The sequence below is a fragment of the Cariama cristata genome, unplaced genomic scaffold (genome assembly GCF_000690535.1).
Source record: "Cariama cristata isolate BGI_N322 unplaced genomic scaffold, ASM69053v1 scaffold13982, whole genome shotgun sequence".
In the NCBI taxonomy this organism is placed as follows: domain Eukaryota; kingdom Metazoa; phylum Chordata; class Aves; order Cariamiformes; family Cariamidae; genus Cariama; species Cariama cristata.
In genome coordinates, this window is record NW_009605617.1 from 1 (window position 1) to 13,760 (window position 13,760).

General features: G+C 41.8%; 1 protein-coding gene across 1 annotated transcript in view; it reads left to right on the forward strand.

The window, feature by feature from the left end:
- Window positions 1-356: 356 nt before the first annotated feature.
- The window catches only part of LOC104158408 (propionyl-CoA carboxylase alpha chain, mitochondrial-like), a gene marked incomplete at its 5' end in the record, with an annotated part of 47,068 nt that continues 33,664 nt past the window's right edge, over window positions 357-13,760 (forward strand). Inside the window, 3 exons of the mRNA XM_009696047.1 lie at window positions 357-472; window positions 959-995; window positions 1,750-1,863. Coding sequence (XP_009694349.1) covers window positions 357-472; window positions 959-995; window positions 1,750-1,863 — 267 coding nt within the window. The remainder of the gene's footprint in view (window positions 473-958; window positions 996-1,749; window positions 1,864-13,760) is intronic.

The window sequence follows — 13,760 nt, forward strand, 5'->3', positions numbered from 1 at the left end:
CAAAAAAAAAAATTACATTTTTATATATATATAAAAAATATAAATATATAAAAGAAGGTTTGAAGACCAAGAGCGCTCTGGCAGGTTGATGTCTCTTAACCTGTCAAAACGTATCTAGAAGGTGATGATGGATGCTGTATAGAAGGTTAAGAAGAGGTTATCACCAGAGATGAGTTGAATTCTCAAACAGTCTACCATTAGTGCCCTGAAGTAATAACGATTTTAATAGAAACATCTGTAGGGTATGCAGGAAACAGAGTATCGGAGGCAAAGCATCAAGCAAAGGGTATCTATACACAAAACAAAGGACTTACCCCACCCGCCTGCCTGGTAAACGCTTTATTTTATTTTTGTAGATGTGTGTGAGTTCACCACTTTTCTGTGAGATGATAGATAAATTATTGGAGGGAGAAGTGTGTGACTTTGAGAATCTTAGCTGCATGCCTCAAGAACATGAAGGTTCACTGAGAAGGTAAGAATTAGAAAAATGGTATCAAAACTATCTGATTAATTTTCCTCTGTGATCTGAAGGGTCGGTGGTTTGTTCTTTGCTCTTTCAGTTACGGAGTTTTCCTTTATTATTAGGATTACGATTACCGACTCGTTTCCACACAGGTTTGCCTACATTGTTACTTGCTGCTCTCCAGAAGAAGCTCTACACTTTGGCAAACTGTGTCTTTTACCCTTCTCCCTTTTCTTTTAACTCTAATCCTAGAGCACTTCTTGAGAGGCATAGGAACCAAAAGTCATGAGTTCCCTGGAATTCCAGAGGGAGTTTTCACAAGCACATCGCTGAGTGATCCACCGTCAGTGGTTCATCTGCTGAGACCGTGCGTTAGCAGGGGTGAATTTTGAGCCCAAGACTGATTCAGTTGTATTCTTTTCTTCTCCAACTTCGTGTCAGCTCTCAAAGCGTTTTTCAAACCCGTGTGGTGTTTCAGTTTTGGTCATGTTGCAGGTGGCACCAGTTGGTTCCAAAACCCACTCTCAGCGTGGTGAGACTGCTGGGAGGCCCTTCCAGGTGTAGGGACAACAAACTGCTATTCCACCTCTCATTTTCTTCTTTGTGGCTTGGTTTGTGGTTCATGAAGTCCACTCTTGCTCTGTTAGAGTTATGTTTGAACTAGCATCAGTAACAGGAGAGATGTAATGACTTACCTGAAAGATCTCCTCTGAAAAAGCGTTATTCTCCTTGAGGGATGATCTTGCGTTGTTGTGAGGCTGTGCTGTGTGCTTGTGCGGAATTGAGGAGTTAGCCTCCAATTACTGACAGCTCTTATGAAACTGGGCACTGGCTGCCAAAGAATTTGGATGTGCTGGGGTTGGAGAATAGACACCCCGATAGCTAGTTGTGTTGAGTTGGAAGCAGAAGAGTCTGAGCCAAGCTCTCTTCCTTGGGCTTGAAGGAAACTGGGTTGGCCTCCTGTTACCGTAGATGCCCTGCAGTGTTGTTCTGGGTTGTCAGGGAGGGAGGGACTGTGAGAAGACATAGCAAGGCAACTACATGAGGTTGTAGTGGAGATACCAGGTTGTTGGAACTCCTTTCCTTTACATAAATTTTGATGAACAGAGGGAAAAATACGTCTGAGATGGAAGTCAGGCTGGAGGCTGTGATTTCCACCTGTTTTCACGTATGACAGCATGAGATGTCTAGCACGAGCAAGTCACATGCTTGGTTTTATGCACAGACTGCAAACTGAATGGCATGTATTAGTTTTTGGCTTCACTACAGACTGTCGTACTCTCCAGGCCATCGTGGCTTCTCAGCAGCAGGAGATGAGCAGTGGAGAAGTTCCCCTGCGGAAGAGCTTTGTACAAACGCAGCTGATTCCTAGGACACTCGCTGCCGCGGGTGTGCTCGGGGTAAGGCCGGGGCGGAAAGGCCTGGCAGCTATTGGAATATACCTCGCTCTCCTGTCCAAACCAGAGCCCCTTCTCAGTACCAAAAGGGTTTGTCTGTGCCTGATAGCTCAGAACTAGACCTCCGGGACAGACTAACCCAGCCCTCCTGAGCTGAGCCTGAAACTGCTCTGTTTTGGTTTCGACCCATTTTTCATTTCATGTCAGGATTTCCTTATGTAATATACAGCTACAAGTGATTTTAAAGTACTTCAGCTTAATCGTGTTTTTGTTCCCCACCCCCATGCTTTTATGTTTGAAGGCTCCATTAGTGTCCATAACAAAGAGAGAGTAACACAGATGGTAAACATTTTTACCCCAGCCCACCAGCAGTGAACACCGTATCACTGATTTAGGAGTCTCTGTACTGTGCTTGCTCAGCTGTATATAATCACTCTCATCTCCTTCCCTCGGGTTTCTGGCCGGCTTAGGGAGACTTTACCGGCACGTTCAGTGAAATCTCCCCGGCATCGCCCGGTACTGCTGCATTCTCCTGTGTGCCACTTTGTAGAGCAAGAAGCTCCATAGTGGAGCTGGTGTGAGCTTTTGCCTGGTGTCTTCTCTGATTTTCAGACTTCTATTGTCACCGAATGTACGAGGCTAAAATTAAAACTCTTCTGGCTGAGGGCAATATCTGCCTTAGCTGCCAGGCAGCCATAGGGCTTTTGAATGGCTCGCTGGTATAGAAGGTAATAAAGCTAAGGACCTGTAATTAGCCTTGCCTGAGTTTTGTGGGATAGTTGCCGTGGTGGAAGCTAGCATGCGTTTGGTACAGAGCAATGATATTTTTAAAGGTTCAGTTTTCATTCTAGGAATGCTGATAGAAAGATGAATGCTATGAATAAGGGTTGTTGTCTCTCCTTAGTAGTTCAAATACAACTGTAAAAAAAAAAGTAGTTCAGTTTGGTGCAGCATTTTACCGAGCCGACTAGCTGCGAGGTTCTTGTTTTATCTTCCTTTTTACTTTTCTTTGTACAAACAAAATAGCAAACTTAGGCTCTGTTCTATCAAAAATTCATGTAGCTTTTCTTTTGTACTTAGATGAGAGAGATAATCTCTAACTAAAATTTCACATTAGCATTCTGCTTGTAAAATAAAACGGTGTCCTTTGAGCCAGAGAAGGTTTTTTTAAAAAGAAGCATGCGCTACAGCCTGTGCAGTGGTGGCCCGTTCTGGTGACTTGTTTACTGGTGTGTCTTTCATATCCAAATTCTTGGCTACAGACGAAGCATTCAAATACTTTTCTCTTTGTCGAAAAAAGAAGATGAAGATTGTCTGAAATTGGAGCCAAGTTCACATTCTCTGGAGTACCGTTTCAGCCTTTGGGAGGACCGTCTAGTGCAGAGTAACTGAAAACTCGAGCTGGGTTTGTTTGAACAATCTAAACTTAAAGAAGAGACAGCAAAACAAATACTTTTTAATTCTTGTGCTTTTTATATTTACACTGGCGATGGTGTCTTCCTTAGATAAAACGTTTTGATATTAAGCAGTTCCTCTAATTTTACTGGGCTCTGTTTCTTTTTATGGTAACACACACTGTGCAGGAAGGTCATTATATGGGAGAAAAAAGCTGTCAGCATAAAAGAGAAAGTTAGCGTTGCACATGTTGTCTTTGTTTATGGGGTTCCTGGAATGTGTTGCGAATGGAGCCAAATGATGGCTTAAATTGTTCGTTTTAATATGCTGGACGGCCTCTCCGTATGTTCTGCCAGTAACACAGGTACTTCACCTTGCAAGTACAGGTTGTAAACTTACCTGTGAAAGCATCTCGAGTGTTTCCTTTGTCTCTTGCTTTAAGCACTGTTTATATTTTTAGTACAGGTTGAGGAAATGTGATCATCGTTACATCCAATTAACTCAACTGTGTGTGATAAGAACATGAAAATTAATGATGAAACATGTATTGGTTGCGTTTGCAAAGCCCGTTTAGGTTAGTGCTGGTCTCGGTGTTGCCTGATGACTGTACATCACAGGGAGCCTTGCAAACTGCCTTGGTGATTTTCCTTTTGTTTAGTATTGCATTAATGTCTGTGTTATGAGTGGCCATTCATCAGCTGGTGGTTTTGTTTCAGTTCCAGAAGAAAGACGAAAGAAAATGCAACTACTTGACATTTTTTGAGTTCCCCCAACAGGTTTGATGTCTAAGGTTAAACCAGGGCAAAGGAGTAAAAACCCTGAATAACTGTTAGGTTACATAAGCAGCAGTAAATTCTTTAGTTTTGTACCTTATTAAAAGAAGAGCAAACCCTTGTCTTCTCTAAGCCGCAACCCCTGCCTTCAGTTTCTACTTGAAATGAGGTTTCCTCATAACCTGCCATGGGGCTGACCAGGTGTTGGACATCCTAGGGAGTCCTGCTGAACACAGGAGTGGGGAAGGAGCCCTGATGCCTTGGGACATGAAGGATCAAATCAACAATTAAAGGATAAGAGTGAGTTGGGAAGGAAAGGGAAGATGACTAGCCAGGAAGGATTAGCCTGAGTCAGGAACACATTTCCTGAAATGACTCAAGCAGGTGCTTAAAGGGAGGTGGGTTATTCTCTTATGGAGTGATTTTCAGAAGCGTGTGAGCCAGCCTCAAGGAGGTCTGAGAGGCCAGCGAGGAATAAACTCCGTTGGGGAGGAGAAGGGTACTGCCTCGTAGGGTCAGAGAGACAGTAGCGTGCCCTTGGAAGGCAACAAGATTTCTGCTCTTCCCTGGGAGAGGCAATGCGCGTTGCACCGTGAAGGAGGTTAACGCACTAGCCCACAGACCCTTTTCTCTTGGGGAAAGAGGAGCATTTAAAGAGCTCATATTTGTATTTTCAGTGTGTTTTCTTTGTATAATGTCACTAGATCTTAAAAGCAAGACTTGCTGAAAGGAAAACAACTGACTGGTATAAACTAGGGAGGCAAGTTCCTCAGGGAAGAACAGCATCTTTTATTAGACCAACCCATGATGTTGCGGGGGGGACACAAAAGGCAGCACCTCAGTTCTTTGCCTGTTCCCTGTTGCAGCTTAGGTGGGGAGGGGATAGAGTTTTGTCTGAGACCTTTTTACCTGCTCCCCGTCCCTGTACCGTGATGCTGGGGAGCTGGAACCAGTGCAAGGGACAAACTGGCCATGGGCACAGGTGAGGAGAAGGCTTGCGGGTTCTGCTCTGGAGGTGGCGTGGCATGATCTGTCGGTGCAGTGTGAGCATCATCTCGTGAAACGGCCTGGCATTAACAGATATTGCAGCTGCCTGTCTTTAGATGTTACAGCTACCTATGTTTATTTTTACTAAAATACTCTCAGATTGATTTTGTTAGGTCAAGTGTATGCACATCTATTTTATGAATCAAAATGAGGATTTGGTTTCCTAATTTTCAATGTGTTTCATTACACTGAATTCCTTTACAAGCCAAACTGGTATTTGTTGGGCTGAGTTCATTTTGGAGTCGTATGGGAATGGACACCTCAAATGCTAATTTCTGATTTTTTATATGCACTATAACACCTACGTTACTTCTTTTTGGAATTAGCATTCTTTAGGCAGTGGTTTTGTTCAGGAGCAATTACATTAGTGTTCAGCAAAGATGAAATTGTATATTTTACTCTTTATAAAAAGTATTTGTCAAAGCATTGGCACCCATTAAATGCTTCTCTCACCTAAAGGAAGAAAGCAGGGTTTTTTGGATGTCAGTGGTTTCAACATACTGCGAGCTTCTGGCCGCAATCTAAATAAAAAGGAGCGAGACCTGCAAATACCAAGTATATAAAGTTCCAGCGTATTTTATTGGACAAGGAAACTTCATGTTAAAAAAAGCCCTGTACTTTGAACGATTTCCAAAATATATTGTTGGATTGGAAGCTGTGAAATGTAATTGCTTCTGCATCCTGACAGAGCCACAGGATCTGGAGTGGCTTAAGAAAAGTGAAGACTGAAGGCCAGATTTTCAGAGGCAACTTCGTCCCACTAAAATTAATGCAAGTTAGGTACTTAAATGCCTTTGAAAGCTGGCTCCGAGCCTGTGTCGGTTTTGTTGCTGTTAATACTTTGGACATTTTCTTTATGCCAGCCCTTCAGTTCAACTGAAGGAACAGGAGAGGGATTTCCTGTGTCGGTCAGCAACGTGCTGGTTAGCACTGGAGCTAACCCCAAGCGTGGGGCTGGGCAGTGCTGCTCTGGGACTCGCTCTACATTAATATTGCTCCAGTAGAAGTCAAAGTTTAATTGCCGATATGACATTTGACTCCATTCTGAACTACAAATAAGTTCTGAAGTAAGGAGGATGTCAAAGAACAACTTCTCCTTCCCTCCCCCCGCTTTATTTTTTTTTTTTTTAATTTTTCCCCCCCTGGCTTTTGGTGTTCCTCCCAAGACTTGTTTTGAGAAAAGAATATATATCCCAGCAACAGGGCCATCATTGAACTGAGCTCGTTCGGTAGTCGTAGGTTTATTTTATGGGTAATAATACTATGCCATTTTTAAAGGGAGGAGCAGCCTTAGAAAGTCAGGCTGGAAAACAGCTAAAAAGTATAATTTTTTTTTTCTATCAAATTATAAAACTGTACTGTGCTAGCTGAAAGCACATAATGAGTAGGAAGTGAGCACTGATCTATTTGGCTCTGTCTGAACCTTCATATTTCTATTTATCTCAGTGGGAGACTTTAATATTCTACTGATGTTATTTTATATTTTACTGACTTTCGGGTTGAGATATTGGCACTTAAAATCATGTTGACTGCCTGAATGCAAAATCAGACTTTATGAGAATTAATAAAATCATGCTATTATGAATCTTGGAGATGGCACTAGCTGATATAAATGGTGTCTGAAAATGATGTAATGAGCTGGTTTTGCCTTTATTTCAAAGCTCATTTTCATACACTTGAAAGGGTTTTGCAAAGGTATATGCATATTAAGGCCCAGATTCTGCTTGCATTACTGGGAGAGTGTCTCTAATTGATCTAACCAACAAAGCTAAAAGCATGAATGAAACTCCTTTCCAGTAGCTACTTTAATAATTGCAAATTGCTTTTGCCTAGTCCCCACTTTGCCCTCTGATTTCCCCTGGATGCCTTCCTCCTCTCCACCACAGTTCCAGACCACGGTTATTGAACACGCAGTGTCTTTGCAGCTGATTCAGTGAGGATTGCAAAGAAGTTGGAAAAACGGACAGAACTTGATTTAAAGTTTTGGCACGTGAGGACACGTAGCGCAATTTGTGGTGTTGAAGAAGTGCAGAACGTGCAGTGGTGAGGAATACAATGCATGAGCTAAGTACGCGGGCAGATCAATGCATGGCTGGAAAAGTGTTTTTTAAAGTAACAGCCAAAAAGTTTTTATTTACTCTATAACAAAAATGGAAACACAAAAAAAAGTTGTAAAAATTAATTCATTGTCAATTAAAAATATATTGAAATCTGCTATGCAAATACAACATGTAGTTAATTTGCTGTGAAACTGAATTGCATGATCTTGGAGAAATCATGGAAATCTTTTATTAATTTCTTCATTTCACCCTGCAAGTTCCTTATTCACTTTGTGCCTGCGTTGCCAGAGGGTGAGTTGATTGAAATTCAGGCTTAGATTTAAACAGTTGGAACAAATGAGGCATGTTACTGGGGAACTCGGGAATGAGATCCAACTCTACTTGGAGGTGTGAAGGCAAACTGCTGAAAAATCTTCTGATAGGAAGAGTCCTGGGGAGGCAAGAGCCTACAACCACCTCCTCCTCCCTTTGACTCATTCGTACTGAATTTTGAAGCGAAGCAATTTCACAGAGGAACTGAAGAGTTTTAATTTTGTGGCTGTTCCGAGACTGCTCAAAATAAATCAGCAATTTTGCCAAATAACTTACTAGGCTTTTTAAAAGATTTGGGAATGGGACCACTGAAGTGGTCCGTTCAGAAGAGTGACTCCAGACCATCAACTGCACCTTAGAGCTGGTAGAGCTAGAGGCTGCTGACACATTTAAGGCCCTTAGGAAAGTGCTAAAGTGTACGATTCAGCATGTCCTTATCCTTGAAAGTACTTAAAAAGTGACTTAAAGAGCACTTAAAATACTGACATGCTTGAGATCTGTCTAGACATTTTTATCTTGATCCATTCTTTAGCTATGTTCATTTTAGTTTCTGTTCCCTACTCAAAACCTGTTGGAGTGAGCTCAGTTAGTCAGAGGAAATAGGTCACACTCTCCAGTTTATGTACTGCTTTTCCCAGTAATTTGCATGTGAATAAGGATTCATAGGTAAAACAATTACGAACGCCCAAGGAATCTTTTTTTCATTTATAACAGTTTGTTTTCAGAGTTGTCTCTGCACTTGGGTTCCGTAGAAAGCTTGTAAAATCTCCAGCAAATTATGAGCTTACACTCTCTTTTTTCCCCACCGGAGAGAATCCTTCTCCAAGTTCTCCAGAACTTCAGTGGTTGCCACTGGTACCAGTTTTACAAGTGTGTGTCATTTATCCAGCTTCCTGACACTATGGCCTTATGGTAGAGGTGATAACATGGCTACAGGCATGTTGATGCTCTCCAACAACAAGAAAAATGGTTAAAGGATGGATTCTTTGTTCTTCGAAAGTCAGTACCGTGGAGTTGAGGAAGTCTACCGAATTTCAGCTTAGCCTGGTGGGAATACAAAATGTCACTTGCTCACTAGTATAAATCGATTTGATTTATATGTAGCACAGATAAATTACGGCTAGTTAGTGGTGACGGACTTCAAGTAGGAGACATCTAGAATACTTCCATACCCAAGAAAGCATTTTATTGGAGGCTAGCTTTACTTTTTTTGCAAGGAGAGCTTTGCTTTGATTAAAAAAAACCCCACCAAAATGCCTTATACATGTTTTTAAAATTGCTCATAGGTGTTTGTGGAAGGTGAAATGCAAAAATATGGTATGTAATGGAAATGTATTCTCAGACGGACAAATGTTTCGGAGATAGGGAAGAAAATGATTCAACATTCTTAGTGCTTGATCATCGCTTGTACGTGTGCCAGGTTATACCTGAAAGCAGAAGGCAGAACAAATGGAGAAAATGTGCCTACTCGCTGAAGAGTGCCTTATTTTGCATGAATAAAGGCTGGGTCTGCTGCTTAATTAAGAAAATACTGAGGAACTCTAAGTCGTATTTTTGTGATTAGGTTTTCAGAGATGGTAGATCACTATTACTTCCATGCACATCAGTGGAAGTTGCAGATCCTTCCGTCTTTCAGAAAACAGGATGCCGATAGTTTAGGTTTCTCTCACCGTCTCTCACTTGGAGTAAGTTACTCCTCTCAAAGGAGGATTATTAAGACCCTTTTTAATGTGAATTTGTCTGTAGCTTGCCAGTGACATCTTTACTATGCAGGCATGCACGGTGGCCCAGTGGGAGTTTCAGTTCACTTCTGATTATTTCCCAGGCTTTGGCCGGAGAAATTCTCAGGCTCAGACGGTTCTGAGCGGTTGTTTCAGAGCAGTGCCCTTCTTCGCTGCGCATCGGTGCCGGATTTTCAAAGATGCAAATGCAGGGTCGTGTGCGACAGGTCTGTCGCTGCCGCTCGAATATGTGTGTTTGTAAAGGCGATTCTCTGAGTCTGGTTTTGAAACTCCCAATGATCTTGGTGATACTGTAGAGGAAAAATGAGTTCTTTCAACAACAGGGAGGGAGAGAGACAAATGTGTTAATCAGAAGAACAAAGGAAACCCACATGTAGTCATCAGTAACAGGGTTAGTGGGGAGAATGTGCTTTTTTTTTTTTTAAATTAAAAAAGTGAAAAATTAAGTCTCGCTGTTAGACCGCTTGTTTCTCTTCAAATGATCTGGCTGCATCATTACTTATTAATCGATACTATTTTTCTGTGCACAAGGAACTTATTTATTGTATTTATATAACACCGCCTGATGAACAGGATGGCTGCTTACGGCGTGGGGATATTGAAGTGGTTTGAGTTATAAATATTTTTAATGATCCCTTTGTTGATGGATGGATTATTCCTCTCGGCGAAGGCGAGGGCTCACCCGAGTGGCTTCAGAGAACAATTTGAGTGTCAGTTTCACAAGTGAAAAAACTCCCAAAAGGAAAAGGAAGCAATTCATTCACAACGGGACATGGTGCAGAGGAGGATAACCTGCCTTCAAAGATTTTTGTTTCGAGTATTATAATGTTTAATAAATAGTTTACTTCAAAGGCCTTTGCTGGAGAAAAAAAATAAAATAAAATAAGCAGCTTTCCTGCTATTCTTGTTCACTGGTCCAGTGTTGCTATAAGTAGCTCATATCCTGTCCTCTGTGGTCTCAGGTGGTTAGCTTTTGTTTGGGAAACTGAAGCTTCAACCGAAAGAGCTGTGCCACCAGTTAAATTATTAGGTAGTTGACAATATGTCTTGAAAATCAATGGAACTCGTTGTGGAACTTGTTGGGGGGGGTGACTTTGGCAGGGGAGGAGCGGTGTCAGTATTATTTTGGGTGATGGGCAAAGGGGACAGATCAAATCATGTAAAAATAGAAGTTGCTAAGAAAGGCGTCTAAAGTAAATTCATCACTTCCATCTTCCCCCACTACGTACAATTTTTTTTGAGGCATTGTTAAAGTTTCATAGAGTACGAGATATATTGGGAGGTCATTTGATCTGTCCTCCGTGTTGTGATTAGCTATAACAAACCCCATTCCCATTTGAAGTTCTTCTGACCTGCCCTGTGTCCAGTCCGGTATTTCTGTCTGGTTTTGTTTCTGCTAAATGTTGTGCTTTGTATTTGTGTTCCATCGAGTAAAGAAATGACTCGAGGCTTAAAGGAAAAGGCTTGGGTGTTTCCCAAATAGTTACATCTTAGGTTTTCTAGTTCTGGGCATATGAACTAAGCTACTGTTTTGTTTTCTTCCATTGTTTTTGATTCTGAGCCCTTTCAAATCATTTGGGGGAGTAGCGTTATGCAGCTGCTGTCCTTCTAAGCCTCATGTTTGTTCCTCATTGTGAATTCCCATCTTTGGGGGAACAGTCTGGATCTGAAAACAAATCCATTCAATCTCTAAGGTGTGAGGATCATGAAACAGAATTGCAAAGCTCCGGTCTTCAGTTTGTAGCCCATTGTAGCGAAAACTGTAAGTGACAGGACTTTGAAGAGAGCCGAGCAGTAAGAGCAAGGAAATTCTGCTGGAGCTACCTTCACTTCGCCCATGCTCTCGGATAACTGAACATGGATAGTTTTTGACAGGGTTTAACTCACTCCTCCCCAATAATACATTTTCCTGAGATCACACCTGGTATTTAAGATCTGGAACATAACCACTAGAGCGGCTTACTTTGGAGATTTATTGGGATGAGTCCAAGGGCTGCACACCCTCTTGGCCACATCAAAGTCAGAAATTTCTGTGAGTTTCCACAAGTGGATAAAAGACTATCCCACAGATAACAAATTTACCGCTCAGCGGAAAAAGGAATCAATATCCTGTCTCTAGGATCCTATATCTTGTTGTGTCCTACACTTGCTGTCCGGTTAAATGGGAGGTAGTAAGGATGATGGGGCTTGATCAATGCTTCCTCCAGATGAGATGCAAAACTCAGCCCCCAACAAAATGGCAAGAGAAAACGAAATCTCTAAATGGGCCAAGGGGAATGAGGAAGATGCCTGGGGATGTTTCAGAGGCACATCCTCTGGCCCCAGTTTCAATGTCTTCTCTATGAAATAACCTGTATTTCCAGCCATGACAACTCCAAGCCGATGAAACAAGAAATATTCTCCTCACGTGATTTTTGTCTGAGGAAGATGTTTTTGTCACTGAGGATCAATGGGATAAGGTGGAGAAGGCTGAGTGCAAGGACAAACGAACAGTTCTCCAGAAACAAGACGTTGTAATTGGCTGTAAGGAGGGCCTTGGGGGAAAAAATGAGTCTTTCTCCAAGACCAAGTACACAAGGCATAATATGAACTGTCTCAAAGTCTATTTTTCTATTTTTTTTTAAATTTCTATTTTTCTAATTTTTCTATTCCATAACATATGATCTACAATAACATCCTTGGCTACTCTGGCTGGAGGAAAGCTGGTTTTACCAAATAATCCACATGCAGAAAAGTGGAGGTGATTCTGAGAGTATTTTAGAGCTTCACCACTGATTCTTTGAGTCTTTACTATTGACCATGCGTTTTGTCAGAGTCATCATCTGGTGACTATGAAATACTTAGTCCCCAGAACGTGTCAAGGAAGCAATTACCCCAAATCAGCTGTTGTTCAACTTGCAGCTAATGAATAACTATTACAAACTAATCAGTGCTGTAATGGTAATTAGTAAAGTGGGTAAAATAACTGGAAATTAAAATGATTAAGCTTGCCTGTTTGGAATTCCACGTTGAGCAGTGAGTAAATGAGATATTGCTCAAATCAGAAATAATATGTGGTCACTTGTGTATTTATGCTGCCGTACTACTCAGGCAAATCCTCTGCGCTTCAAGCAGTTGTTGAAGGGAGAGGACATACGCTGCAGTCATGACCAGGACTGCCAAGAATCTCAAGAAAAATTATGCCTTGTTGTCACTGTGGGCCTTTTCAACCCTGTTCTCCTTCACCATGTCTGCATATGTGCACGTTCTGCCAATCTCCTACCCCACTCCTACAAGCTCTGCCTTACTCAAGGACTAAGCGAAAGTCTTTGGTGTATACCTTGTGGACGAGTCCTCATCTCCTGGCCCCACAGCCCAGGGTCCTTTCCACATCTCCGAGTCCAGTAATGTCTTCCTTTAGATAAACTGCCTGTAGAAAATTCAGAAGCTATTGGTATTTTGTCTTAAGCAAACTCAACTGCCACGGAGGAAAGCCGTGAAACTCCCTCCCAACCATCCACCAGCAAATTTATGAAACGCTATCTCACCTCATTTTTGTTTTTTCACAGAAGGGCCGTTCACAAAGAGGTTGTTCCCATTATCCCACTGTGATAAAACTACATAGCTGTGCTTCCTTTTAAAGGAGAGCGTAGTTGTGTTTTTCTGTCCTGCGTCTCTTTTGCTGATGTTCCCTGATTCAGGGACAGCATTTTCCAGAATTCTGAGGAACAGCACTCTGACTTTCACGTGCCCTAATGGAATTGGCCAAAATTTGGCCATGGCAATCTGAGATTACTCGGTCAGTAGAGAGAATCAGGTACTTCCAGGGGCGATTCTCTTCCATGTGCTTCTCTGCCTGGTCTGTAAAGGAGTCGAAGTTCCCTTCTTCAAACTTTGATACCTAACTTTCACGCGTGTAATGTAGCCAAGACCTCTATAGGGAGCTGGTAGCTATAACGCAGGACCTATAGGTGCCCTGTGGTTTTCTAGAGCAGCATGCAGAAGCCGAATGGGACACCTTAAAGCATCCAAAATGGCAACGGTACCTGAACCTCACCCCTAAAGCTGGGTGAGATGTTACGGGAAGTTTCCGCTAGAGCCTAGAATTTACCAGGAGCATTACCGACAGAGTTTCTCTTTAACGTGTGAGGTACTGTCTAATACCTTAACTGAAGAAGAAAACTACCTTCGGGATGCCTTTCAAAATGTATGAGACAAGAGAAAGCCTTGTTTTGTTCCGTGTTTTGTGCTACTGATCACAATAAACCCCCCTCCACGTAACCCCCCCAAATACATTCTTGCACAGGAAAGAACTCTTGCAACGGTAAGAGAAAAGGTTTTGTAAGCCTCAAAACAGAACTAAATTCTCACATGTATATCTACTTACGTAAATATATTTATGCACACATGTAAATATGTGTGTATGACTTGTACGTATACAGTGTAGATGTATATGCTTATATTATTTATAAATATCATTTATGAAGATTAAACTTAGATGATAAAAAGAAACAGTGTAATGTAAATATAAATTAATCAGATGATGATTGCTCTTTGTGTGTTCAGGTAGTAAGGTTCTGCATGTGATAGGG